This window comes from Peromyscus californicus, unplaced genomic scaffold, assembly GCF_007827085.1.
Source record: "Peromyscus californicus insignis strain IS unplaced genomic scaffold, ASM782708v3 Scaffold_4__1_contigs__length_199733344, whole genome shotgun sequence".
Lineage (NCBI taxonomy): Eukaryota > Metazoa > Chordata > Mammalia > Rodentia > Cricetidae > Peromyscus > Peromyscus californicus.
In genome coordinates, this window is record NW_026294562.1 from 27,879,549 (window position 1) to 27,905,893 (window position 26,345).

General features: G+C 44.3%; 2 protein-coding genes across 2 annotated transcripts; one reads left to right on the forward strand and one right to left on the reverse strand.

Moving 5' to 3' along the window:
* Window positions 1–3,289: 3,289 nt before the first annotated feature.
* LOC128125468 (interferon-induced protein with tetratricopeptide repeats 1-like) lies at window positions 3,290–12,177 on the reverse strand. The gene is made up of 2 exons (XM_052762903.1): window positions 12,003–12,177; window positions 3,290–5,312 (listed from the first exon to the last, which is right to left on the reverse strand). Exons 1-2 carry the CDS (start codon window positions 12,005–12,007, stop codon window positions 3,926–3,928), a joined length of 1,392 nt encoding a protein of 463 aa, XP_052618863.1. The 5' UTR covers window positions 12,008–12,177; the 3' UTR covers window positions 3,290–3,925.
* Window positions 12,178–12,269: 92 nt separating this feature from the next.
* Window positions 12,270–26,144, forward strand: LOC128095160 (interferon-induced protein with tetratricopeptide repeats 1-like). The gene is given in 3 exon segments (XM_052713927.1): window positions 12,270–12,596; window positions 23,661–24,688; window positions 24,691–26,144. Coding segments are annotated over 3 exon segments (1,446 nt in total). The 5' UTR covers window positions 12,270–12,540; the 3' UTR covers window positions 25,053–26,144.
* The last annotated feature ends 201 nt before the right edge of the window (window positions 26,145–26,345 follow it).

Below are 26,345 nucleotides of genomic sequence, written 5' to 3' on the forward strand. Positions count from 1 at the left end.
GACTATTCCTCAGATTACAATCCTCAGCTGGTTGGTAGACTCGCCCGCAGACCCTGGAGCAAACAATATAGGCTGGACCTAATATTTTTTGCGTTTATGTGCTGTATCTTCAAAAAGGTGAAACAGAGAAGAACAGGAAGGTTTTCATTTTTCCATCCTTCACTGCATAGAGTGAGTGTTGTCTGCTCACACTCTCCTACTAATTATCCTTGTTATCATTTCAGCTCCACAGAATTATCCCACAGTGGGTAGAATGCTGCTTGTCGGGAAACATTCCTAATAACTAGGTCAGCTTCTAAAACATCATTGACTCATGTTTGGGGTAAAAGACAACACTCCGTGCACATGTATGTGAAAGCCAATCATGATTGAGCACAATACTTCCATGAAAACATATTGGAGTGTTTCATTTTCCAAGTCAATACAGTCCATGGCAAGCAGAGGACCAAAAGGGATTCTTCCCCTACTCCTATAAGGTGACATTGGTGCTGGTTCTGTGTGGTTCAGGCTCAGGCCGATATTTCAACTTTTCCCCCGTTGTCTCTGTAATAAATGGACCATTTATGATGCTTGCCAAACAGTGTTAAAAAGAGAAGAAAGAAATAGCTAACTGTATGTGGGTGCATGAGCCTTCAACTATGTATTTTTATTACGTGTGTGTGTGTGTGTGTGTGTGTGTGTGTGTGTGTGTGTGTGTGTTTGTCGAATGCACAGAGAAGAGACAAATGGCAACAGAAATATAAAGAAACCTTCAGAAAATGATATGTCTGTATAGGCTATCAGTTATCCAAAGCAACTGCATGAGACTCACCTTTTGTGAAAGACCATGTCACCTCTGCTAGCTGCAATAATCCTGGCTCATTAGTGAGTGATTGGAATAGGATAGCAGATTTAAATCTTCACTGCATGTTAGAATCATTAGAGAACATCTAAATGAATTTTGCTCATGCTCTTGGATAGCCCAACTGAACACACCCCAGAATCAGATTTAAAATCAGGTTTAAAACAATCAATCAGGTAGATGATGGTGGCACATGCCTTTGATCACTGCACTCAAAAGGCAGAGGCAGGCAGATCTCTGTGAGTTTGAGTCCAGCCAGGTCTATAGAGTAAGTTGCAGCCAGGACTGCTTCACAGAGATATGCTGTCTGAGAAAAAAAACAATGAAACAATTCAGAATTCTCAGGTGATTATGATGTGTACCTGTGTTTGAACACGGGTCAAAATGGTCCTAGGCATCCTCTATCAATTTGAAATTGCTTGACTATTGATCTGGGAATCAGCTGAGATTCCAGTTCATCTTTCAGGGGTATGGTGAGGGGCCCCAGGTGCAGTATCCTTCTTACATTTTACCTATTGTTCTTGGTGACTCTCTAGAGAAGAAGATGGCCAGTGTCTTCCTAATGCACAAGAAAACATGGGAAAAGAATGTGATTATGTATGCTCTATTGACTGTAGGGTGTAGACAGATGTTAACACATGTCTCCTGACATGGTACATATATGCAGCATTAGGGAAGGTGTTCCATAAAAAATACCTATGACTTGTTCAAAGCCATCACTGTTCTTTAAAAATCTGTTATCTTAAGCCTACACAGAGTAGGTCTTAGTGACCTGTCTGCCTGTCACTTTAGGAACAAATCCAATAGCTGGAGGTCACTGCCCACTCCACTCTCAGCTTGATATCAGTGTTCTGGTACTTCCGTCACATTAGCACACACTGGAGAAATTGCTGTGCCTTTGGTGTAATTATAGTTGAAGGAAAGCATGGCAGTGACTTTGGATTATCCCAGGATGCTTTTCTGCTAAGGCCACAACAAGTGTGGGCACAAAATTGGCCACTGATCCACATTCACTTACCTGCTTCTCCGTCTTTGCTATGGAGTTCTCATTTTCAGTCCACGGAAAGTCAGGTTTGTAGACATTTGTCCTACATTTGACCTACAGTTCACCATAGAACATTTGGAGCAGTAGTGGTAACTAAGTACACACAATCTACATTTAATTGATAATAGGGACGTTATTAGTTGTAGCTTGATGCTCAAAAACATAATGCACAGTGATTTTCCTTAATTTTATTTTTAGTGTTTTTCACATGTAATTATTTTGTGGGCTCTCCTCTCTCTCTCTCTCTCTCTCTCTCTCTCTCTCTCTCTCTCTCTCTGTATCTCTCTCTCTCTCTGTCTCTCTCTGTCTCTCTGTGTGTGTGTGTGTGTGTGTGTGTGTGTGTGTGTGTGTGTGTGTGTGTGTGTGTATTGTGTCACCCATGCTTGTTCCTTGCACAGCTGTGGAGGGCACACCTCCACTTGCTGTGGTTTCGTCCATGCAGCTGAGTGAATGGGAAGACTAGGATAACAACAGGAGACTATACTCAGAGGGGCTGAGGAAGAGCAAAGAAAACCCCAAAGAGCTGACAGGACAGCTAAACAGCAGGAGCAAGGAGAGAGGAGATGCAGAGGATGGGGAAGTGCTCCTGAGCATGGGAGTGTGGGTCAGCAGACACAGGGCACATGGGTGCTTGCAGGGCTTGCTGAGACCGGGACCTAGGAACCACAGGGTACTTTAATCAAGGGGAGAATTTTAAGCATTTATGTTCTCTAGTTTAGACCCTCCAGACTACAACTCTCATGGAGGTAAGGGAAGGGGACCAAACTTAGTGACAACAGTGAAACATCCAGTGTCTGACCCACATATCATCCCTTGAAAAACCTTATAAAGATGTCTTACCTTGGGCAAGTGTGAAAATGCTCTCCTGGAAGAAAAGAGTCTGCCAAGTTCCCAGACCCTGGCTTGTGAATCAAACTGCATGCCCTCTTGCTGTCTCCCAATCTTTCTCTCTCCCCTGTGCTTACCTTTCCAATCAGTTACTCTTCCTCTGCATTGACTGAGACTATGAGGGAGCAGTATTATGATTCCTGAGAGTTTTCACTACACTTTAACTTTGTCTGAATGTAATAAACATGTTTTTGGCTTATCAAAAATAGAAACATCTATTAAAAATACCAGCTGTATGTTCCTAAGTGTCAGGTGAATGAACCCTAAACCCATCTCTAGCAACATAATTCACAATGATAAACCGCAGCTGTCAGGTAACAAGGCAGCATCAGTCACCCTTACTATACCACTATGTGGAGAATGAAATATAGCCTCATCCTTTCACACACCCCTTGCAGGGTTTATAAGCAGAATTTTCTTTCCTGCCTGTCTCTAGACTTCTGTTAGTTGATTCTGCTATCCCAAGCCTTCTTAAGGACACTGAAGGGAATATCCTTTCCATTCTATCAACAAATTACTCGGGAAGACTTTGTGATTCAAGGAATTTTACTGAATATATTTTATTTGAGGGGAAAACATCACATATAACACACTATCAATAGCATCGAAAAAGTGGACCTATCTCCTTATATCGTCCTGTCTGCAAGGTTTCCGGCAGGTTTCCTCTGCTTGGCTTTCCCCAAACTTAAGACTCTTATTAGCCGTGAATGATTCTGCAGTAAGGGGAGACCTCTCAGGTACAAACTCTCCCCTTTGCTCACTTGGTTTTCTCTGACATTGCACTCTATTAAGAGTATCTGCTGACCTAAAGTAAAAGCTTCCTGGAGAAGACCTCTTTGTCCAGGACACTGGCAGGCAGAGGATAGAAGACTTTCATTCCCAAGACACAGACATAAGGAAAAGATGTCCTAGATTCCCAGGGCTCAAGGGAGTGCAGATCAGCAGGGGTCAGTCCTGGTCAGTAAGTGAGAAGATGTAGTGGGATGCAAGTTTCTTCTGGACAGGACAATGAGGGGTGAGAAATGGTGGCAGCAGCACATGCACTGAGCTACTTGGCATTCCAGCAAGCCATGAAGTTGAAGAAAGAAACTGGGAAGGAGGCCGGGAACCCTCAGTAATGAGTACATTCACTTCTCAGAGGTGAGCTGCATTCAAAACTCAGGGTTCACTCCCCCAGTGAGCCTCAGAGCCCTCTCATAGAACTGCAGGGCACCCTCCTTGTCCCCGTTCAGTTTGTGGACTAACCCAAGCAAGCTGGTGCTCTCCACAAGTCGAACATGCTGGCGAGCATGTCTTGTGGCCACTTCCTCCAAAGCTGTGAGTAGTTTCCTCCAGACAAAGGTCTTTTCTTCTATTTTCAAACCTTTTAAGTACTGGGTGATCGCCTTATCAACTGATTTCTGATGAAATTGTTGGTAACGACCATAGCGGAAATGAATATCCTGCTCTATGTGACACTCAAGATTCTTCATGTTCAGCGCCTTCTGGAAATTTGCCTCTGCTTCTTCATATTGGCCAATTTCTGCCTGTACTTCAGCCATGCAAACATAAGCCATCCCAACCCTGGGCCTGAGTTTCACAGCCTCTTGAAATTCACAAATGGCCTGTTGTGCCAATTTCTGTACACTGTCCTGCCTTCTGGCCTGGTCATTTCTGGATGTCTTCAGTTGGATCATCTGTTGCTTGTAGCAGAGCCCTAGTTGGTAATGCAGGTAGCCAGAGGCAGGTGACGCCTGCAAGGCCCTGTGTAGCAGATGGAGAGCCTTGTCTAGGCAGCCTTTCCTTCGGTAATACTTGGCTGTATAGCGAAAGACATAGTGTTGGCAGGATGTGCTACTGAGTGCTTCTTCAATGTGTGTTTCTGCTTCAGCTGCTTCTCCGACATCCTGAAGTTTCAGTGCGAGATAAACTTTAATATATGGATCTTCTGGATTTAACCTGACAGCCTTCCTTAGGGGTTCTAGAGAAGTATTATTGTGATCACATTCTAGACGATAGGCTACAATAGCATAGCCAGTGTTATATTCAGGGTTTTCAGGCTCCACTTCCAGAGCCTTTGCAAAGCAGGCCATGGCTCGTTTATAATTCTGTCCTCCACACTTCAGCAAGGCCCAGCCTTGTTCACAGTCCATCTCAGGACACTCCATACTATAGCGGTAGGGACTGCCCAATTCCTTGCATGTGTTCTCCACCTTGTCCAGGTAGGTCTGGGCTTCTGCCAAGCTGCCCATGTGGTAATGCACCCAGGCACAGTTGCCCCACGTAACCAGGCTTCTCTTGCCCAACTGTTCTCCCTGGATGAAGGCTTCTGCTTCTTTCAAGCTGTGCATGGCTTCCTCATGCTGGCCTTTCAGGTGTCTCACATAGGCCTGGAGGTTGAGGATTCCCACTGTATCCTTGACGTCTAGGAACTCAAGGTCCTCAGAGATCCTCATTTCCAAATCAGGTATGTCAATGTCTTCCAACAGCAGCTCCCATGTGAAGTGACATCTCAGGTCAATCAGATTCTCCTTGACCTGATCACTGCCAGCATTCTCTCTGTGTGAAGGAAGCAGGTGATTTGTTAAGTGAGAAATGGCCAGCAAGTGACATTGACTCCATTCAAAGCACTTTTACAACATTCTTGCTTATTTCTTTTAAGTCTGACTTCTTGTTCCTTTAGAATTTCTTGATGTTTTTTACATCAACTCCTCAACTCCATTTATTGGAACTGCCAGAGACTCTTTGTACTTGTACTTACAATCTTAGGTTGTAAGCTAATCTTTTCAGTTAAGACTGAATATTGCCACACAGGTACAGGCACATAAACATACATGTCAGTGTCCTTATCTGAGGTTTGGAACTCTAAAATTCTATTCCCCCTTTTTTTATGTCTTCGAGGACTATGTGTAGAAGTACATGCCACATGAGCTGACATAAATAGGTGCTGTGGGATGGTCTGTATGTCAAATGTGTTGCTGATTGGTCAATGAATAAATCGCTGATTGGCAGTGGCCAGGCAGGAAGTATAGGCGGGACTAACAGAGAGGAGAATTGAGAGAACAGGAAGCTGAGTGAGGGAGACACTGCCAGCCGCCATCAGGACAAGGAAGATGTAAAGTACCGGTAAGCCACAAGTCACGTGGCAAGGTATAGATTAATAGAAATGGATTAATTTAAGCTGTAAGAACAGTTAGCAAGAAGCCTGCCACGGCCATACAGTTTGTAACCAGTATAAGTCTCTGTGTTTATTTGGTCGGGTCTGAATGGCTGTGGGACTGGCAGGTGAGAGAGATTTGTCCTGACTGTGGGCCAGGCAGAAAAACTCTAGCTACAAATAGGACTTGTCCATGGGCACAACACTAACTGCTGAGGAAAAGTCATTGCAGGGTCTGCCCCTCTCATCTGACACAGATAAGGAACTGGTATGATGTTCTCCAATAGACTGATTCAGAACAAAGAACATGCTCTCAACCTTGGGACACTGGGGACATGACTCTTCTCTGGGCCTTATATCTTAGGGTGATTCAGGTGGGGACTTCTAGAGAGAGACTCAACATAGCTCTCTTCTGCTATGAGATGATCCTTCTGTACACTGTGAATGTGTGTTGCTCTCATTGGCTTATAATAAAGCAGTTTTGTCGTATGGCAAGGCAGGCAAAGTTAGGCAGAAAAACCAAAATAAGGAAAAGAAGAGGGCAGGGTCAGGAGATCTGTGAGCCAGCTGCCCAAGAAGCAAAATGCTAAAGGAATGGTAAGCCATGGGCCTCATGGCAATGTATTGATTAAAAAGAAATGGGTTAATTTAAATATAAGCACTAATTTATAATAAGCCTGGTCTCTCAGCCAAGCATTTATAATTAATATAAGCCTCTGTGTACTAATTTGGGAAGCAGCTGCTGGGTACTTTGTGGGGTGCCACAAAACAGCTTGACCACACAGCTGCCATGACAGGCTTCGAGGCCCAGACACAGCTTCTGGCAGAAAACACCTAGACCAAAGGAAGAGCCATGAGCTGAAGCCACCCAGTGGGGCCTGCATCTAAGAGGAAATACCTGACATTCCAAACATCCCCTATAACCCAGACAAATGTCAGCCCATCAGGGTCCTGAACCTTGAAATTGCCTCACACCAACCTCTGCCATGATAAAATCCCCACCCTGCCTGGGACCTGGGCTCTCTGCACTCACTGATGCATCAGACAGACAGAGAGATCAAGCTCACAGCTTGAAGATAATAAAGGCTCTTTGCTTTTACAATTCTGATTCAGTCTCCATGATGGTCTTTTGGGTGTCCTCGAGACCTGGGCATAACAATTTGAGAAAAGGGAGGCGGTAGAAAAGCCTCCATTTAAACTCCTCTCCAACAGTTACAAGGAATCCGTGCATTTTAAAGATTCCTATACAACCTCAATGCATTTTCTCATCTCTGCAGAAAGTAGTAGCACTTGCAAGTGTCTATCACTTCATGCCTCACTATCACACTGTACCCATCTCTGAAATGGGAATGAAATTAGTATTTCCCACTCCTCATCTTTCGGGAGATTAGTGAGGCTATCAATATAAAATCCATGGATATAGCATAAATTCCATAAGAATTTCCTACTTTTCTGTTACTTTGGAGAACAAGATGTTACGTGTAATCACACAGGTTTTGGGTAGGTACTCCAGAGCAAGCAGCTTTGAATCTTGTCCTTTAAAAACTGAGCTTGCAGAGGGGTGGGCAGCTCTCCAGCCTCCACTGTGTTGGAAGGCTTGATGGGGTCCCTGACTAGGCCTGTATTGCTTCCCAATAAAGCCTTTCTTTTGCATTCTGGTAAACTCGTCTTTGGTGGTCTCTCTGGGGGTCGAGATCTGGGCACAAAAACTATAACCTAAAATAATCAATACACTGTGGTGCTAGAATGAATAGCCCTGAAAGAGAGAAAGGACATCCAAACCATGGAAGAGAGAGGCACTAAAAGACCCCACAGACAAAACACTGAACACATGGCTGAGCCCTTCTGCCTAGGCTGCCATAGGAACATCCTATGGACCCAGACCCTGGCACAACACATCTCTGTTTATCTGTAACTTAGCAATTTACAAATGTCAGATCTTATAGCCTGCCTGTATAACATCTCACTGAGCAGTGGTTTCTTCCTGACTTGCAGAGGGCCACTTTCCCACTCCACCTTCATGCAGTCTTTCCTGTCCGTGCCAAGGACTCTGAGAACTCTGGTTTTCTTCCTCTTCTGTAGCAGAAGAGCCTGCCCTTGTGTCTGCAGCTAACTTTAATCACATTCCTCTACCTTTATGGGTGTATAAGTACTATTCTTGAGGCTAATTAGGAAAGGGAAACAGTTTGGACATGAGTATAGCCAAATGATCTTGACTTAGTGATTTAGCATCTCTGAGTTGGGCATCTGAGGAAAGCAGGTGGTTTGGGGCAGATTTTAAGTCTTTTATATGACTGGATGTAAGAATAGAGTAGGAGGAAATCACTAGGATAGTGCAGTTACATTTTAAGTTGGAAAAAGTAACCACAAGAAAATGTAGCACACAAGGTTTAAATCTTAGGATCTGTTTAGGAGACCGCGGTTTGGCACAAAACAGACAGAAAGCTATGCTTTCTAAGTTAGAGATAATCCTGTAATCAGCTGCGGAAGGATTCTGAGAATCAGAGTGTGTGTGGGCGGGGTGGGGGGGGGAGACACAGAGAGAGAGAGAGAGACAGAGACAGAGAGACAGAGAGACTGCCCAGAGTGTCAGTGCACTGATGTCACATCAAGGGATGAAAACAGAGCCTACTCCCTGGAGTCCTTCAGACAAGACCAAGCCCTGCTTTGAATTCCCCACTTATCTCCCTGTGTTACAGTCTTCCCAGAGGTTTTGGTCTGTGTTCTCTCTGTGGTGTGTGCTTGAGCAGTCTGTCCCTGTCATTTGTCTGATGGATACATAGCCTTAAATGCTCTCAGGGCAGATTATTGCCTCGGTTTCAAGCCTGGCAAAAGTTCTGTCTCTTTGGACGTTAGAGTATTTTCAGAAAAAAATATTAGCCGTGCGTCAAGGCATTCTCATGGGCTTCTTCTGAAAAAGAGAGGTAGAAAAAAAAAAAAGAAAAAGTGACAATTTCTCAGCAAAAGTAGGGAGCCTTAGATGTGAGAAAATGGAGATGACTACTTTGAAACAGGGGCTTTGGGTTAAAGAAGTACATATCTTGTTAAGGGGATAGAGGGATAGTTGTTCCTTCCATTGGGGGAATCTTACAATCCTTTGATTAGTTTTAAATGCCATTTCTCTATGGAAGACCAGAGACAGAATTCATCTCCAACTCTTTTGACAACTTCACCAATATGAGTGACCAAATGTGAGCTGACCAAGGATGATATCCAGAGGAGGAAACATGCCAAACCAGATAGGGAAAAGACCACGAAACCTCAACTATACAAGAACAATGAACAACCAATTCATTGGTTAGTAGGGAGGTAGGGAGGTGGTGTTCCCCAGGGAAAGAACACAGCCATTGGTTGTCCAGTGCCAGGTGTACAACCCTGATAGCATGCATACGAGAAACATTATAAGGACTGGACAGGTTATATTTAGAAATATATGTGTACGTACCAACACAGACACACACACACATATATGTGTATATATGCGCATTCAATAACAATGGATTTGAAGCAGAGCAGAAAGGGGTTTGAAAGAGGAAAGGAAAGGGAAGAGTAGGGAGAAATGTAAATTAGATTCTAATCTCAAAAATTAAAAATCATGTGGAAGGACACTTTAACGAAAATTAAGGAGGAGCAAAACCAAATTTTCAAAGCAGTCATCATGATCAGGAAATAATTTCTTCTAGGGACTTTTTCTAAGCTTCTTGTCTGCACACTCCTCCTTTTCACATGGTATTTAAATTGTGGGGTGCGGGGGAGGGGTGCTAATGTCATATGGAGGCAGGCTTATGAAGGTCAGAGGACAGAGTCAGGCACTGGTCTCCACTTGCTTGTGTTTTGAGAGAGGAAAGCCAAGTGGTTCCCTCCCTTCTCTCAGCAGCAACACTGAGATTGCAATCCTCATGCTTGCTTGGCAAGCCCTGGACCCACTCAGCTACTTGTCCAGCACCATTTTAAGCACCCTAGGGAAGCAATTGTGACGCTGAATCCCTCCTTTCTTATGGTATTTCAGATCTTGTGGAGAGTGACTTGAGATTGGGGACCACAGACAGAGCAGCAGCATGACCAGGAAGGAAGCCAGTTTGCAGAGAAACTCCTGCAGCCCTTCCTTCCATAGGCTTCAAGTAATGGACAGAGGATGCTCAAAATGCCCTCGATGTACCAACCTGGAGAAGAGACAGGGCTCTTTGTTCATGCCATGTAAATGGTCATGAGTCTCATGACCCAGTGCTCTTTGGGCTTATCCCTCTGCTCTCAATTCTAATTTTCCAGAGTGCTGTTTTGTAATGAAATGTCTCTTTCTCTGTTGCTAATCATGTGCCCCGGTCCAGTTCATTGATGTTGGATTCAAATATTTGGATATTTCAAAAGTGCCCCAGGGAATGTTTAGTAATTGTGCCTGAACTCATATCTTTACCTGTAATATTTGATGAGCCAGGCTAGAAAGAGACAAAGGCAGAAGAAGTTTCTGTCCTCTCAGTCTCTGTCTCTGCCTGTTTCTCTCTGTCTATCTCCAAAATAACCAAATGCATGGTTATTTCTTCTTTTACAGAGCACTTACAAATGATGGACAGATTTCTGTAGGCAGATAAATCATGACCTGGGGTATCAGATTCAATCCTGCTTTGCTTTCCCTGACTACAGCAGTGCAGATTGAATTAGAGATTGTGCCCACACCTTATGGGAAATAAAGGCAGGGCAGCTAAAATCACCTAAAATCTGAACACCAGCTGTCCAGGAAGATCTGCCTAGTTGGGAGGCTCACAAGGATCCTGCTGGGGACCTGTGCCCTGAGGGTGAGGCACATGAACTTGTGCATAAGTCCTTGAAGCAGGAAAGCTGAGCAGCACAGAGGCAACAGTCATTTGTGTTGGCAACCTGGAGAGAGAGCAGCCAGGATCCCAAAGCCCTGTTGATGCTCAGGATGCCCAGTGCAGTCAGAAGTCTTCAGCCTTTCTCACACTGTAGGCAGTCATTTGCAAACCATAGCCCTAGGCACCTGCTAGAATGATAGGAACTATAGACCCAGGCAGAGCTTGGTCACTTACCCTATGACCATGACTGTCACCTGACAGGTCCTACAGCCTTCTCCCTTTACTTACTCTGGCTCCATATTTTTCTACCAGTGTGAACTCTGTATTCTATTTCATCATTCCCCAACAGCTCTCAGCCTCCTCCATATTCACGTACGATAGATGGTCCTATGTAGAAGACAGAAGAATAATCCCCCAAGTCAAGAGATGCTCACTGTAGAAAAGAGTCAGCGCAAACACCTCCACTGACTGGCACTTTCAATATGAACAGCAATTTCAAATATAAAAAACCGGGGCCATTTACATAAATAAGACTTCACTGGACGTCTAGTATTTCTTGAATATATATATATATATATATATATTGCATATGCATTGCATATATATGTTATAAGTAACATAGTTGCAAATAAATATGTGACCATGTATATTGAGTTTATTGCGGGAGGGCGGGAAACTTAAATACCACTTGTCAGAAGGACATGTATGTCTGTATTTTTGTTTCTTAATCATGGGTGGTTGAAATAAAAGTGTGATGTCCATTGGTTAAATCAGCTGGGGATGGGTAACAAACCACCTGGCCCAGAAACTTTGAACTTCATCTCAAGAGGTCCTTTGGAGGTCTGCTGGGTACATCCCAAGGACAATGAGGGAGTGGGGTCAGGGGATGGGAAGGAGGACACTCGGAGCAGTCTCTTCTCTTTTAGAGTTTGAGTGGTGTGTAAAGTGGTTACCTTGTCCATTCCGGAAGTTCTCCTTGGTAACTGTCTCTGTGAGATCAGCATGCTAACATCTTCCCAGGTGTTTCCAACTAGATGTGTGAGACAGCCTTCAAAACTAAAGCCAGCTTGCTGTCCCCCATTCAGCCCCATGCCAACAGCACTCCCATTACACAAAGTCCCTGGACACTCAGGACAATCAGCATCCTTCTTCCCTTTCCAGTAGTAGAAAGAGAAGGCAGAAGACAGAACAAAGGAACAGAAGCAGACTCAGTCACACCTGGTCACAAGCAAATGTCTGTGTCCTGGGTTCACTCAAACTGCAGAGCAGGGAAATCCTTACCCCATGGTTGCTGTGAAGGTGGCAGCAGTTCTCTGGGTTCTCACCAGGACAGGCTCCTCAGAATCCTGCCTTGCTCTCTGCTGTCTTGTGGACTTGCACACCAACTGGACTCTCAGGGAAGGGCTGGGAGACAGCTCTGTGAGCTGTGGTGTGTGTGTGTGTGCTTTTATAGTCACAGTAGGAACCTGAAACAGAAAGTGAAACTAATGCCTGCAGGTTCTCCTCAGGGAAACTGAAACTGGAAAGTGAAACTAGAGTCTGCAGATTTCTCCTTGGGGAAACTGAGAGCAAACAGGGATTGGCCTTCTTTCTGCTCTCTCCTCTGAACCAATGGAGAGAAGGCTCTGGAACAGACTGACATGTCAGTTCCATCCAGCTGTCCAGAGAGAGATCCCTGGCACCAGGACATGATGTTAGGCAGGGGTTGATGGAGGTGATGTGGACGTATAGACCCAGCCTGGCATCTCCACAAGCACCATTGTTCCTCAGTCAAAAGAACTGCAGTTCTGCACTGTCTCCTTGGAACTGAACCACACTCATGGATTTGATGGCATGGCAAAGAGGAAGTTTGGGGATGGAGAAGTCCATCTGCAGGTGAGTTCTTATGCAGTCTGGAAGGGGTACATCCCAGCTGGTTTGCTGTGTGGCTGTCCTTAGGAACTACTGCAGGTGTGATTATTCAAGTCCCCTTCCCTCTGTAGAGCTTCTCAGTCTCCCTGAGGCTTTAGGAGTTAAGCCTTCATTAGCTAGGCCAATTTCCCAGAGCCTACAGTCATGGAGTCTTGCTTTCTGTTACCTGCTCCTGAGGTGTCTCTTTTTAAAGGGCTCTTGCTAGCAGTCACAGCCACATAAGCAAGAGTCAAGCATAGAATCTCTAGAGTATGCTGTATTCACAGCCTTGATGCTATCCTATCCTAAAGGTGAGACCAGTGTAGGAAAGTGCAGAAGGTGGGGCTCAGATTGGTCCAGGCCGAGGTCAAGTCCCTTGGTCTATTGTCTTGGTTCCTTGGTAACCTACTTTCACAGCCCTATTGAATGGTTGCTTAGCCTGGCCATTCATTGCTGTGTCCCCAAATATAGCTCTTTCTTCACTCCTCCAAATATAAAAATCATTGAAAAGGACTTAAATATCTAACTCCATCTCCTTGATATAATGATAAACTCTCATGAAAGTTTCCTTGACCAGAGAGTTTTATCCCTAAACCTCAATCAGCTGTCACCAACAGGAGTTGGAGGCTCCTTGGCTACTTTCCCAATGAAGTTTAATTATGAAGAACCCGGAGGTATGTGTCTGTGAGGTGGCTAAGTTTGTGTCACAGAGTTTAAATGCTTTTTATAAAGCCTGCCTCCTGGGATCAGTCACCAGAATCCTTGGTGGAGGAGAGAATTAAATCCAGAGAGTTATACTGTGACCTTCACAATATGTCATGACACATTTGCTCAGGTCCATGGCAGTATATGACAGGTGACAACTAGTGTTTGACAAGTCGACCCACCAGACGTTTAACTCCCTGATGGGGAGTCCCCTCTAATAATAACAGCTGTAGGGTGCTTTCTACAGCCTTTTGGTAGTGTATTTTACATCTATGGGCACACATTTAGCTGTGGATCTGTTTAAGCTGTATACTTCTGATGAACAGAAATATTACCACAGTATTCTTCTTTACTGACACAGGAAAGTAACAGTGTTCTGTATCCATGACAGCCTTTAACTCATTTTGTGAAGACCTTAGAACAAGTCCAAAACAGATTAATCTACGTCCAAAACAGATTAATCTACCCCTACAGAAAATACACAAAGATTAATCCCCAGTGTTGTTAACTGCTAAACAAGGCCAGGCTGTTTACATCAAGACATAGTCTTGTAGTGGCTCCCTTTCTTCATGTCACCTGACCACACAGACTTCAGCCAATGGTTTAATGTCTGAGACCCCTCACAAACTTAGAGCTGCGTGTATGGGTCAATGTGATATTACTATCCTAAGAGAAGCTATGTGACTTATCTTGTGTTTTGAGAATGGGTAGGGCCCTGAAAATGTAACTTAAAATTGTCCAGATTTGGCTGTGGCGCAGCAGAGGGGTGTGTGTGTGTGTGTGTGTGTGTGTGTGTGTGTGTGTGTGTGTGTATGTGTGTGTATTGAGTCACCCATGCTTGTTCCTTGCACAGCTATGGAGGGCACACCTCAACTTGCTGTAGTTTCAATCATGTGTTGGTTATTTGCAGCGCTCTTACCCTGCGAGGAAATGTCACAAAACAACAGAATCCACTAACAAGAGTTTTATTAAGATAAGGTAAAGAGACAGAGGTGCACAGGCCTGTGTAAAGATACATGAGTAAAGATGGAGCTGGGAATCATGGCGCAGGCTTATGAAGGCTGGGCTGTGCCTGCGCACACAGGCCCATGTGGCTATTCCACGCATGCATGTAGATCACATGGTTGCGCTGTGCGCTTTACGCAACCACACAAAGCCACAGGGTCCTGGTCATGCGAGACATTTTGACCCAGAAATGGCTAAATGGAAATGACTAGGTCCGCCGGGCATGGGCAACTATGCCCAACCATGGGGGTGTGTTGTGAATTCGTATCATCCTGGACTCTTGTTTTTTTTAAAAAAGAAAAAAAATGGCAGATGAGTGGATATGGGGTGTCGTTTCTCTCAAAGACTGCTTCCAGCTGAATGGTGGGCGTCGGTTGGCTCTTGGGGAAATGGGAAGGGTAGCTTCTGAAGTCCTGGGTTGATGGTGGGAGTCCTGGGATGAAGTTCTGATATCCCTTGTTCTGCAGCTGTCCATCCTTCGTGGTGTGGCTGGGAACCTTTTGTCTGACAAGATACTGGTGACATAGAAAAAGCTTAGAGAGAAAAGAATCATAATTATTTTATTTTTTGGAGTTGACATTTATCTGAGGTAGATCTGGCCTGTCCAGATGGAGACATGTTAAAAAGGTGGCTGTGAGCATTGTTTGTAATAGCCAGAACATGGAAACCATCTAGATGCCCTTCAACTGAAGAATGGATAAACAAAATGTGGTACATATACACAATGGAATACTACTCAGCAGAGAAAAACAATGACATCATGAGGTTTGCAGGCAAATGGATGGATCTAGAAAAAATCATCCTAAGTGAGGTAACCCAGACTAAGAAAGACAAACATGGTATGTACTCACTCATAGGAGGACACTAGATGTGGAACAAGGATGACTGGACTGCTACTCACATCACCAGGGAGGCTACCTGGAAAACAGGACCCCAAGAAAGACACGGGGATTGCCCAGTGACGGAGAAATGGAAGAGATCTACATGAACAGCCTGTACATGAGTGGGGGTAGTGAAGGGCAAGGGTCGAGGGAAAGAGAGCTTGGGGGAGCGGGAGATCCCAGCTGGATCAACAACAGAGAGGGAGAACATGGAATAGGAGACCATGGTAAATGAAGACCACATGAGAATAGGAAGAAGCAAAGTGCTAGAGAGGCCCACAGAAATCCACAAAGATATCCCCACAACAGACTGTTGGCAATGGTCGAGATACAGCCCGAACTGACCTACTCTGGTGATGGGATGGCCAAACACCCTAATTGTCGTGCTAGAAACCCCATCCAACTACTGAGGGATCTGGATGCAGAGACCATGGCCAGGCCCCGGGTGGAGCTCTGGGAGTCCAATTAGCGAGAAAGAGGAGGGTTTATATGAGCGAGAATTGTTGAGACCAAGGTTGAATAAAGCACAGGGACAAATAGCCAAACAAATGGAAACATATGAACTATGAACCAATGGCTGAGAGGCCCTCAACTGGATCAGGCCCTCTGAATGGGTGAGATAGTCGATTGGCTTGATCTGTTTGGGAGGCATCCAGGCAGTGGGACCGGGTCCTGTGCTCATTGCATGAGTTGGCTGTTTGAAACCTGGGGCTTATGCAGGGTCGCTTGTGTCTAGGACTTTTAAATGAGCCAGAAAGTGGAAATGTCTACACTGCCTCAGCTTCAAGCTCAGAACCGAAGTTTAGCATCTGCAGGGATGTCACCTGAGGTACTCTTCTCAATGTCTGATGAGGCGGGGAGAGGGCTGCAATTGCAGTTAGGAAGGCTTTTACCTGATGCTCAGCACAGATTGAACTGATGGGGAGACTGGTCCTAAGGTGAAAACAATTCTCACAGTTACTGAACATTCTTAATCAGCTGGCACTGAATCCCTCTGGATCTCATCATAACCTCATAAGGAAAGTCCTATTACTATTCGGATTAACAGGAGAGTAAATCTGGCTTAGAAATGTCAACCAAAGAAGCCAAAATGACATATTAAATTAGCAGCAAAGTTCAGTAATGACCCTGGGTCCAGTGTCTCCAGGTGGTCCTTTGCCTCTGCTCAGTCAGGTGTGCATACAGGAAAATGTGTCAGCTGGGGAGTAAAGAGGAAGTCCTTAGGAAAAGATGTCTCCAACTGATCCAAACTCGGGTTCATGACCATACCTTACTACTAGAGAGCCTGGAGAACACAGTCTAGCTAAAGGTCCAGGCCAATGAAGCATCTGCACATTGGTGCACAGCAGTTTACTGTAGACCACATGGAAGTCAATAACCTTATCTTGAAACACACAGCTGTAAACTGCTCTTGGTCCTTGCCCCTTTGCTTATCTGACTGTGCTGTTGCCTACTAAAGCAAGATACAGAAAGTAACCAGACGGCTCAGGAACACCGCACAAGAGAGCTTCAGAACCACAGCTTTTCAACATTTCCTCTTCCTCTATTAGTTGGGTGGATAATTACACCAGCCTTGGTCTCAGGAAATTTTGATTAAACAAGTAAGTTGTGTTTGATGGACACTCTGTGTGTGTGTGTGTGTGGGGGGTTGTGACTCCATAGCAGGGGACTGTTAATCCCACTGATTGAGAATAAGACCACTACCACAGTTTAAAGCCAAATTTGAACTAAGCTTTAATTAAATACTGATCAGGTGGATGGGTTCTAGCCTGGTCCAGACCCAGGTTCCCAGGAAATGGCCCCAAGTCACAGTTTGCAGCGGCTTAAGAAGGAAAACTCATAACTCATTACATTTCCCATCAGAAATTCATTGCATTTCCCATCAGGTCCAATCAGAAGCAAGCATATATCCTGGCATATCCCCAGCAACATCCAATCAGGAGCAAGCATACATTCTGACATATTTCTAGCATGTCATCAAGCACATCTGGTGCAGATAGGTCAAGCAAACTTTTTTAGGGGAGTGAAAACATGTGCCTTGTTATCTCCCATAAAAAATAGTCTCCATATTTCAGGAACTATCTGTCCTTGGGCAAGGGACTTGTAGATCACAGACACTTTTGTTACATGGATCTCTAAGGCATAGTAATTAAAACTCAAAATGTAACTTTGGCTCTCACAGGACACAGTGGAACAGTTTAAAAACCATGAGGATAACTCAAAAGAACTGTGTGGATTTAGAATTAGTTGCTAACATCCACCTTCCCTGGATAATCTGGACTCCAGCTGCCCATCACAGTCTGGTTACTATACACCTTACTACTTACTAAGCGCATGTTCTACTGACCAATTCAAATAAGGTTGTTTGGACCCCTGATAAGGTCATGTCTGTAGTCTAAGAGGACAGGGGTAGGAATTCCATGGGTATAAATGACATGGGCTTTGTTGTTTTCAGACCAATATCTTAAATACACACACACACACATACACACACACACAGAAAAATCAACCATCTGCAATCTCCAGCATTCCATCATTCATAAACCATGGACTCTGAAATGCCTCTTTGGGTGTATGTGGTAGTAACAAACAGTCTGGCATGTTCCATAAAAATATTCAGCCTTACCTCTGCTCTTTTTGCTCCAACACTGGGTGTAAAACATCAGTTATGTCCTGACACAAAGTCTACATGGAGCCCAACATGAACGTGGCTTCTTACAAAAATCTTGTTAGCTTCCTAAATCAAGCATGTTTTTATTATCAAAGCAGAGACAACCCTCCTTAAGTTTCGTTTTCACTAAGCTGGAACCTGGCCAGTTTCACTTAGGCCACGAGGGGTGTAGGAAACTGCCTAGTAATCCTCATGTGTATAAATACCTTGCTTATCTGAGAATCCCTAGAACCTCACTGAAGTTGGAAGAGCCTCTTGGCCTGAATCGAAGTACTAAGGAGCTGTCTCCCAGCAAAATGAGGTAAAGGCTTTCTCTGCTTTGCTCACCTTATTTCTGTAGATGTCAACATTGTAAAACTTGGAGCCTTAAATGACTGGTTCCCAGGTATGCTTCCTCCTGATGGAGCCATCCTGCTCAGGGTTCTGATGCTGATAGGTCTCAGTCTGGCCATTGGGGAAAGTTTTGGGTAGGAGGCTAACAACAGTGTTAGCATGGTAACCATAGGTCTTTGGAGGCAGTGGGAGGGAGATTCAGTAGATCTGGAATGGTCCTTTAGCTGTAGTGCTCAGGAGCAGCTTTCTCGGAGCCTTGGCGGAGAACTCAGCTGCCATCAATTTAAAGGCCAGCTTGCTGGAAGCTCACAAAAGAGCTTCTCCTTTCCCGGCACCATAGTATCCGAGTGGGGCAATCAAGTGACTGAAACCAAAAGACAGTGAAAACATCGAAGAGATCTAGATAAAGAAGTCCGTCGGTCAGCTTTCCCATGTGTGGGAGATAAGAATGGAGGGAAGAAGTGGTCCAGAAAGGTGAGGCGAGAATAACTGTAGAGATGAGTTTCCCTCCTGTAGCAGCCTGCCTGGTAAAGGTGGCATCACTCTTCCAGAAATAAATAAGAAAGCCTTTTTTATTCCAAAGGAGATACCGCTTGGTAGGACTTTCTACCACGGTGACAATTTCCCAAGGGGGCACTTACAGCCTGCCCATGAAAGGACAGAGGTCTGAGCCTGAGCAAAGACTGAGTGGACATATGAGAGTGGTGACTTCGGAGCAGAGGGGAAAGGAGAGGAAGCAGGTTTTGGTTGGATAATTTGAATCCTTCCTGGTGGAAAGAAAAAGCTAATTTTAAAGGTGGACATTTTGTTGTTGTTGTTTTTATTGATAGCCCAGTCAGAGGTTTTTAAAATGTATATTTATTTATTTTAATTTATGTGTGTTTGCCTGCATAAGTTTATGTATCACATGCCTGCAGGTGCCCATGGAGGCCTGCAGAGGGCATCAGAGCCCTGGAACTGAGTTACAGGCAGTTGTGAGCCACCTGATGTAGGTGCTGGGAACTGAACCAGGTCCTTAGAAAGAACAATAAGTGTTACTAATTACTGAACCATCTTTCTAGTCCCCTACGTCAGGGTTTCATGATTACAATAAAACTATGAAAATCTCATTACTCTGAAATTTATGTCTCACTACATCGGCTATGCTCAGATTAAGTTTATGTGGCTACCGGTGTCAGTATCAGTTGGATACTTACTGGAAACACAAATTCCCAGATTCCACCCCAGAACTGGTTACTCAGAAACTCTGGAGTACGCTTGGCAATCTGGATGTCTGCAACGTTCAGTGCTACAACTGACAGACTCTAAGTCCTGAAAATTCAGTACCTTTGGCTTGGGATGCCCCAAGTCTAGGAAATACCCACCCCTTTCTTTCCTGGTTTGGTTAGAATGAGTAAACCACAAGACATAGTTTCACTCCAAACCAATCTGGCTAGTTTTCTGAACCTATCTGATGTTGTAGTTGGTGGGAGAAAGAACTAACAGTAAAATGGGCCCCTCACCAGGATTCCTCCTCCAGTAAATGTATGTACCTGGCTTGAGAAGAAATAACATTAGTGACTGCAAAGAAAAGGAACTAGTTTTAGTCTAAGACTATTGGCCACATAAAAAATACCCACCCCCCACCCCCCGGTCCCAATGGTGCAGGGACAGAGGCAGAGCTAGCTCTCTGTTCATGCATTTTCCACTGATCAAAACAGCTGAGGGAAAGAAGCCAGGCGGACAATTGTGCCAAGCCCCAGCTACCACATGCAAAGCAGTAGGTATAATCCTCACAGTGTGCTCCCAGCTAACAGAGGACTTGGCTCCTTAGCATTTCTGTTCTATAGAGTATGGACCCCTGTGATGACATTCTGCTCCATAGTCATCCCAGCGCCAAAGGCAAGAGAAAAGCAAGAGGTACCACAGTGATAAGCACCAAAGTAAGAAAGGAAAGCAATTTCCTTCTAGCAGGAGACAGAGGAGCCCAAGAGGTTCTTCACATGGTGCTCTTCAAGTTTCACAGTCTGGAGTAGGGCAAAAATCTGCTAAGCTTTCATGTTACAAACTGCCCTGATAAGATCACTTGAATGGAGTCTCTATTTCTCATTAATGTACTAACTGGGTCAGAGCTCAAGTGCCTGAGATTGGGCCACATATTTAGAGAGCATGGAAGATTCAGCCGCAAACATTGTAGCAGCTCTAGAGTAACAGACATCTATGTAGATGTCTTCCCTGGGTAGTTAGTGTCTGCTCTCATCATCATGGGCTATGGTGAGCAGAAGTGAGGCATTTGTGTCAAAAGGTTTCCCTAATGATATCTGCTTTAGGATGTAGGGGCAACTTTTTCAACTGTCAAAGAAATAATAATTAAAGAGAGAACATCATAGAAAGAAAAAATATTAGAACAGAAACTCTAGGTCACACAGATGCCTAATTATTGTGCTTCCCCCTGGGTGGTGGGAAATAATTACTATAGTTGTTGAGACTTTGATTACCCATCCTTCACTTAGCTACAGAATCACCTGACTTCAGAATCAAATGGATTATAAAAGTGAGGGCTACATTTGACCTTATACCATGTTAACGTTACTCTGGGGTTGGGTCTATTCGTACAGACGCAGGAGGGAGGACGCCCCACTACTTTCTCCACTCCAGCTTAGGCATTTAGGAAAGTCATCCACTGAAGCCATTTCTGGTTCTCAGAGTTAACTCAGAAGCCTTCTTGGGAGGTGGGAGATAAAAGTGAACTTACATGTTGGAAATAAATACAGAAAGGAGTAAGAGACCACTTCTGTGAGTCCCCCTCCCAACTTCTTTTTCCTAAAAGAGTCAGTGCTTAAACCATGAAGTTTGAAGGAAGCAGAAAGGGTGAGTGTCTATAGTGTTAAACTAAAATTATATTAGTTAAATTATAATTTTATTAATTACTTGAGATTGTTGTTGATCAAATTCACCCAACTCTTCTGTCTCCTCCCAGATCCCTCCCACACTTCCTTACCCTTCAGCTCTGTGTCCTATTTTTTTTTTTAATTTAATAACCCATGAACTCTAATATGTGCTGTCCATATACTTCTGGGTATGGGGCCGCCCACTGGAGCATGGTCAGCTTATCAGGAGCCACACCCTTAAAGAAGTAAAAATATTGACTGCTCTCCAGAAGCCGTTGACTTCTTCAACAGTCTTCAAGAGTGAGAGCTCATGAACCTCACTCCCACTCCAGGTTAGACTGTTGACTGCCTTGATGTGGTAGAGATCTTGTTTGGGCAATTGGAGCTGAGTTCTTGAGAGCAGTGGTCCTGCCATATTCAGACACTGCTTTGCTCCAATCCTTCCCATCCATTGGCTCATATCTTTTTACCCCCTCTTCTGAGATAGCCCCTGAGTCTTTGGGGAGGGTCGTGATATAGATCTCACAGTCATGACTGAACATTCCACTGATACTCATTCTTTGCACTTTGACCAGTTGTGAATTTCTGTGTCAGTAACTGTCCACCGCACAAAGGAACTACTCTGATGAGGTCTGAGAGTTGCACAAATCTATGGGCAGAGAGATATGAATTCAGAGGGCAGTTGGAGCAGCCATATGGCAGCTAAGAACTGTCTGTAATTCCAGTTCCAAAGAATTTGACCCCTTCTTCACAACACCAGGCAAGCATGTGGTACACATAGATACATGCAGGCAAAACTAACATGCATAAAATAAAATAAATTCTCAGAGGGCAGTTTGATGTTATGTCCATTTGGCAAAATACTTGTAGTAGGGCCACCCCTGGGAACTGTAAGCTCCCCAACCATGGATTCCTGGGCAGGCTTGCAGTACCAGACATGTGTTTCCCCTCTTGACCTGGACCTCAGATCCAGTCAGAGAGTGGTTATTTCTTCCATAGCATTCATGCCACTGTGGTATCAATGGTCATATCTTGCCACACTGGTCATTATTGCATTGCAGTTCACAGGCCTCACAACTGGGTAAGACTATTGATAACTCCTTCACACCCAGTAACCTGCACAGTACCTTCCAGTAGTGTGAGAACTAGTCAGCAGGGGAGAAACCTCCGGGTCAGTACTGACCTGATTTCCCCATGTCTTGTGACTGATGTGTGGGGTGTCTTCAGCAATAGGGTCCTGTCATCAAGTAAAGGTGGACAATCAAGAATGATGGCAGTATCCTGTATTATCTTGGGGGCCTCTAAAACACCTCTGACCAACAGCATGAAGGGCAGTGTCTCCCTCCTGCCACATAGCCTTTTATTTGGCAATTTACGGCAACTTGTGTAGGGTGAATTCAATAAACACACATTCTCTGTCTCTGTCTCTCTCTGTCTCTCTCTGTCTCTCTCTCACACACACACATACACACACACACATACACACACACACATACACACACACACACACACACACACACACACACACACACACACACACGCATACGCACACACTACTGAATCCATTTAGCGTTGGTGACCACTTTGGATTGGATAACCTATTAAGAGGCTTGTTTCTGGAGAAAACTGTTTCTTTCTCCCTCAGCAGCCATTGACTACCTGTATTTCTTCATCTAGGACTGGGGCCTTGTGAAATTTTTTCCCCATTTCTGTAGTCATGTCAACGGATGCAGTCATTATGCAAGTCATGTTTATGCAAGCATATTGTTTGTGCAAGATTTCATGGGCATAGCATCCTTGTCAAAACTAGAAGATCCCCTCTCACAGCGGACCTCCTGGTCCTCTGGCTCTTATAATCTTTCAGATCACTCTTTCTTGATAGTCTCTAAGCCTTAGGTATCATAGGTGTCTTAGTTAGGGTTTCTATTGCTGTGATAAAGACTATGACAAAGAAAAAGCCAACTTGGTAGTGGGGAAAGAGTTTATTTCATTTTACAGTTGTAGTCCATCATGAGGGTAAGTCAGAGGGAGAAATCAAGGTAGGAACTTGGAGTCAGGAACTGAAGCAGAAGCCATGGAGGAGTGCTGCTTACAGGCTTGCCCTTCATGACTTGCTCAGTCTGATTGCTTATATATAACTCGGGACTGTCTGCCCAGGGATGGCACTACCCATAATAGGCTGGTCCCTCCCACATCAATCACCAACTAATAAAGTGCCTCACAGGCTTGCCTACTTGGCCAGTCTTAACAGAAGCATTTTCTCAGTGGAGGACCCCCCTTTCTTAATGACTCTAGTTTTTGGGTCAAGATGGCATAAAACTAACCAACACAGGAGTTAAATTCTATTGATATTAATGAAATTATTATTTTGATTGAATTGTAGATCTTTTGTAACCAAGTACTAGAATCATTAAGTGAGCTGAATTTTTCAAATTGTTATGTAAGAGAGATAAATACAGAGAAGGAATAAATACTGGCAGCAAGGATATTGGGAAGGGGGGTGTTTAGTGACTTAAAATACTGGTTTGATTTCCAGTACATAGAGTGTGTAAAAGGTGTCATTAACTGGGGTCTGTTTTTACAGTGAAGAATCTCATAGAAATCTCATACAAGATAGCCTGGTTCAGCTGAGATGTCACTTTACCTGGGAGCTGGTTATAGAAGATGTGGACATGCCTGACTTGGAAAAGAGAATCTTTGATACTGAGTTCCCTGACACCAACCACAGCATGGGGATGCTCAACCTCCTGGCGTATGTGAGACACCTGAAAGGCCAGCATAAGGAAGCCCTGCACAGCCTGAAAGAAGCAGAATCTTTGATCCAGGGAGAGCAGTTGGGCAAGAGAAGCCTGGTGACCTGGGGCAACTGTGCCTGGGTGCATTACCACATGGGCAGCTTAGCAGAAGCCCAGACCTACCTGGACAAGGTGGAGAACACTTGCAAGGAATTGGGCAGTCCCTTCCGCTATAGTATGGAGTGTCCTGAGATAGACTGTGAGCAAGGCTGGGCCTTGCTGAAGTGTGGAAGACAGAATTATAAACGAGCCATGGCCTGCTTTGCAAAGGCTCTGGAAGTGGAGCCTGAAAACCCTGAATACAACATTGGCTATGCTATTGTAGCCTATCGCCAGGATTTCAGTGACAATGTTTTTTCTCTGGAACCCCTAAGGAAGGCTGTCAGGTTAAATCCAGAAGATCCATACATTAAGGTTCTCCTTGCCCTAAAGCTTCAGAACTTGGGAAAACATGCTGAAGCAAGAACGTACATTGAAGAAGCTCAGGCTAACATCTCCTCCCAGACTTATGTCTTCGGATATATGGCCAAATTTTACCGAAAGGAAGGTTTTCTGGAGAAAGCGCTCCACTTCCTTGCTATAGCCTTGCAGGCAAAACCTTCCTCTGCCTTCTTGCATCATCAGATTGGACTATGCTACAAGAGACAACTGTTCAAAATAAAGGAAGCTACACACATGCAACCTAGAGGTCAGGACAGAGAAAGAGCAGACCAATCCACCCGTTTGGCTATGTTGCATTTTCAAAAGACTTTAGAACTGAAACCCACATTTGAGATAGCTTACGTGAATCTGGCTGAAATGTACATAGAAACTGGCAATTTGGAGAAGCTGAAGACAATTTTCAGAAAGTGTTGAGCATGAGGAACCTTGATGCTGCTATACAGCAAGACATTCATCTCCGCTATGGCCGTTTCCAACAATTTCATAGGCGATCAGAAGACAAAGCGATCACCCATTATATAAAGGGTCTGAAAATAGGAGTAACTTCTTCCTACGTCAGAGACAAGCTTCTGGAGGCTTTGCGGAAGCTGGCTGAAAGACGCATTCGCCAGAATGTTCGTGTTGTGGAAAGCATCAGCCTCCTTGGGTTTGTCTACAGACTGAGAGGGGACATGAGTGAGGCTCTGCGATGCTATGAGAGGGCCCTGAGACTCACCGAAGCATTGAACCCCGAGTTTTGAAGCACGGCTCACCAAGTGGCATATAAAGCATTCTCATGGCTCATTATTCTACTCTTCTTTTGGAGTTGTTACTTTAATTATGTGGAACCTGATGAAGCAAGTTGGAGATGATTCCCTCTGTTTTCCGGCTTTCTGCAGCCCTGTTTTTTTTGTTTTGTAGTTTGTTTGTTTGTTTGGTAGGGTTTTTTGGTTGTTGTTTTTTGTTTCTTGAATATGTGTGTCTGTGACAGGAGCATTCATTCTCCTTTCACGCTTTGCTGTGTTCATTGACCATGGTTGCTTCCTGCTCTTCTGGACACCTGTGGGGTGCAGAACCCACAAGAACCATTTTCCTTATGAGTGCCTTTGGAGTGCATGACCCACTCCCTCAGTCTTCTAGGACCCTGTTCAAAGGACACTTCACCAAAGAAGGCTTATTTTTTTCCATGCTTCAGGAGTCTCTGACCTTCAGCAATATGTGAGAGCAAATTAAATGAGCAAGGATGAGCACTAGAAAGGAGAGGCATTCAGGATTCCCCTACAGTATTCCAGTCCACAGTTCCATTCCCACAGGCCCTACTATAGCCATAGCCTGCTGGTCAATGAGCTCAACTTTATAATCAATGCAACTTTTTATAGCAAGTTTCTGACCTCAGACAATTGTGTTGGATGTATGTGTTCCAAATACACTGACATTTAATGACAGCTAAGAAGACTTTCAAAGTATTCTGGGAAGACAGAGTAAAGGGGTGGCCTCTTTGCAATGTGCAAACTAAAAATGACATAAGTGATTTCATGACACTGCTTAGATTATTGAGAGTTGTGTGATATTATCTTGCTATTTTTTAACCCTATAGTATTCAATAAAAATCTATGAATATCACAGAATTTTGAGTGTATTTTGTTTGTGAAATCCACATTCTATGTTTGTATGGAATCAGAACACAGCAGAACCAATCTACACAGGGTTAAAAGGGACAAAGCAAACAGGCCTTGAGAATATAGATACTATGGAATCTTAAAGAATACCTGGGAGAAGCAGGGCAAAATATCAGGAGAATGTCTTAAAAACTCATAAAGAATCATGCTATTAACTATCTACCTACAATGCCTATAGTACATGTAAATCAATGTAACCTGTAGAGTTTAAATGAAAATTTCCCATTTGGGCTGATGTCCCGTTCCTTCCCCCCAGCCCCCTGCAAGAGCCATAGACTAACAAAAATCCCAATACCAGACATGAGAAGCCCCCTTTTGAGTTGCTGGTCAGAGTTGCTCTTGGTTGCCCCCTGAAGGTGAAAGGTAAATCTATAT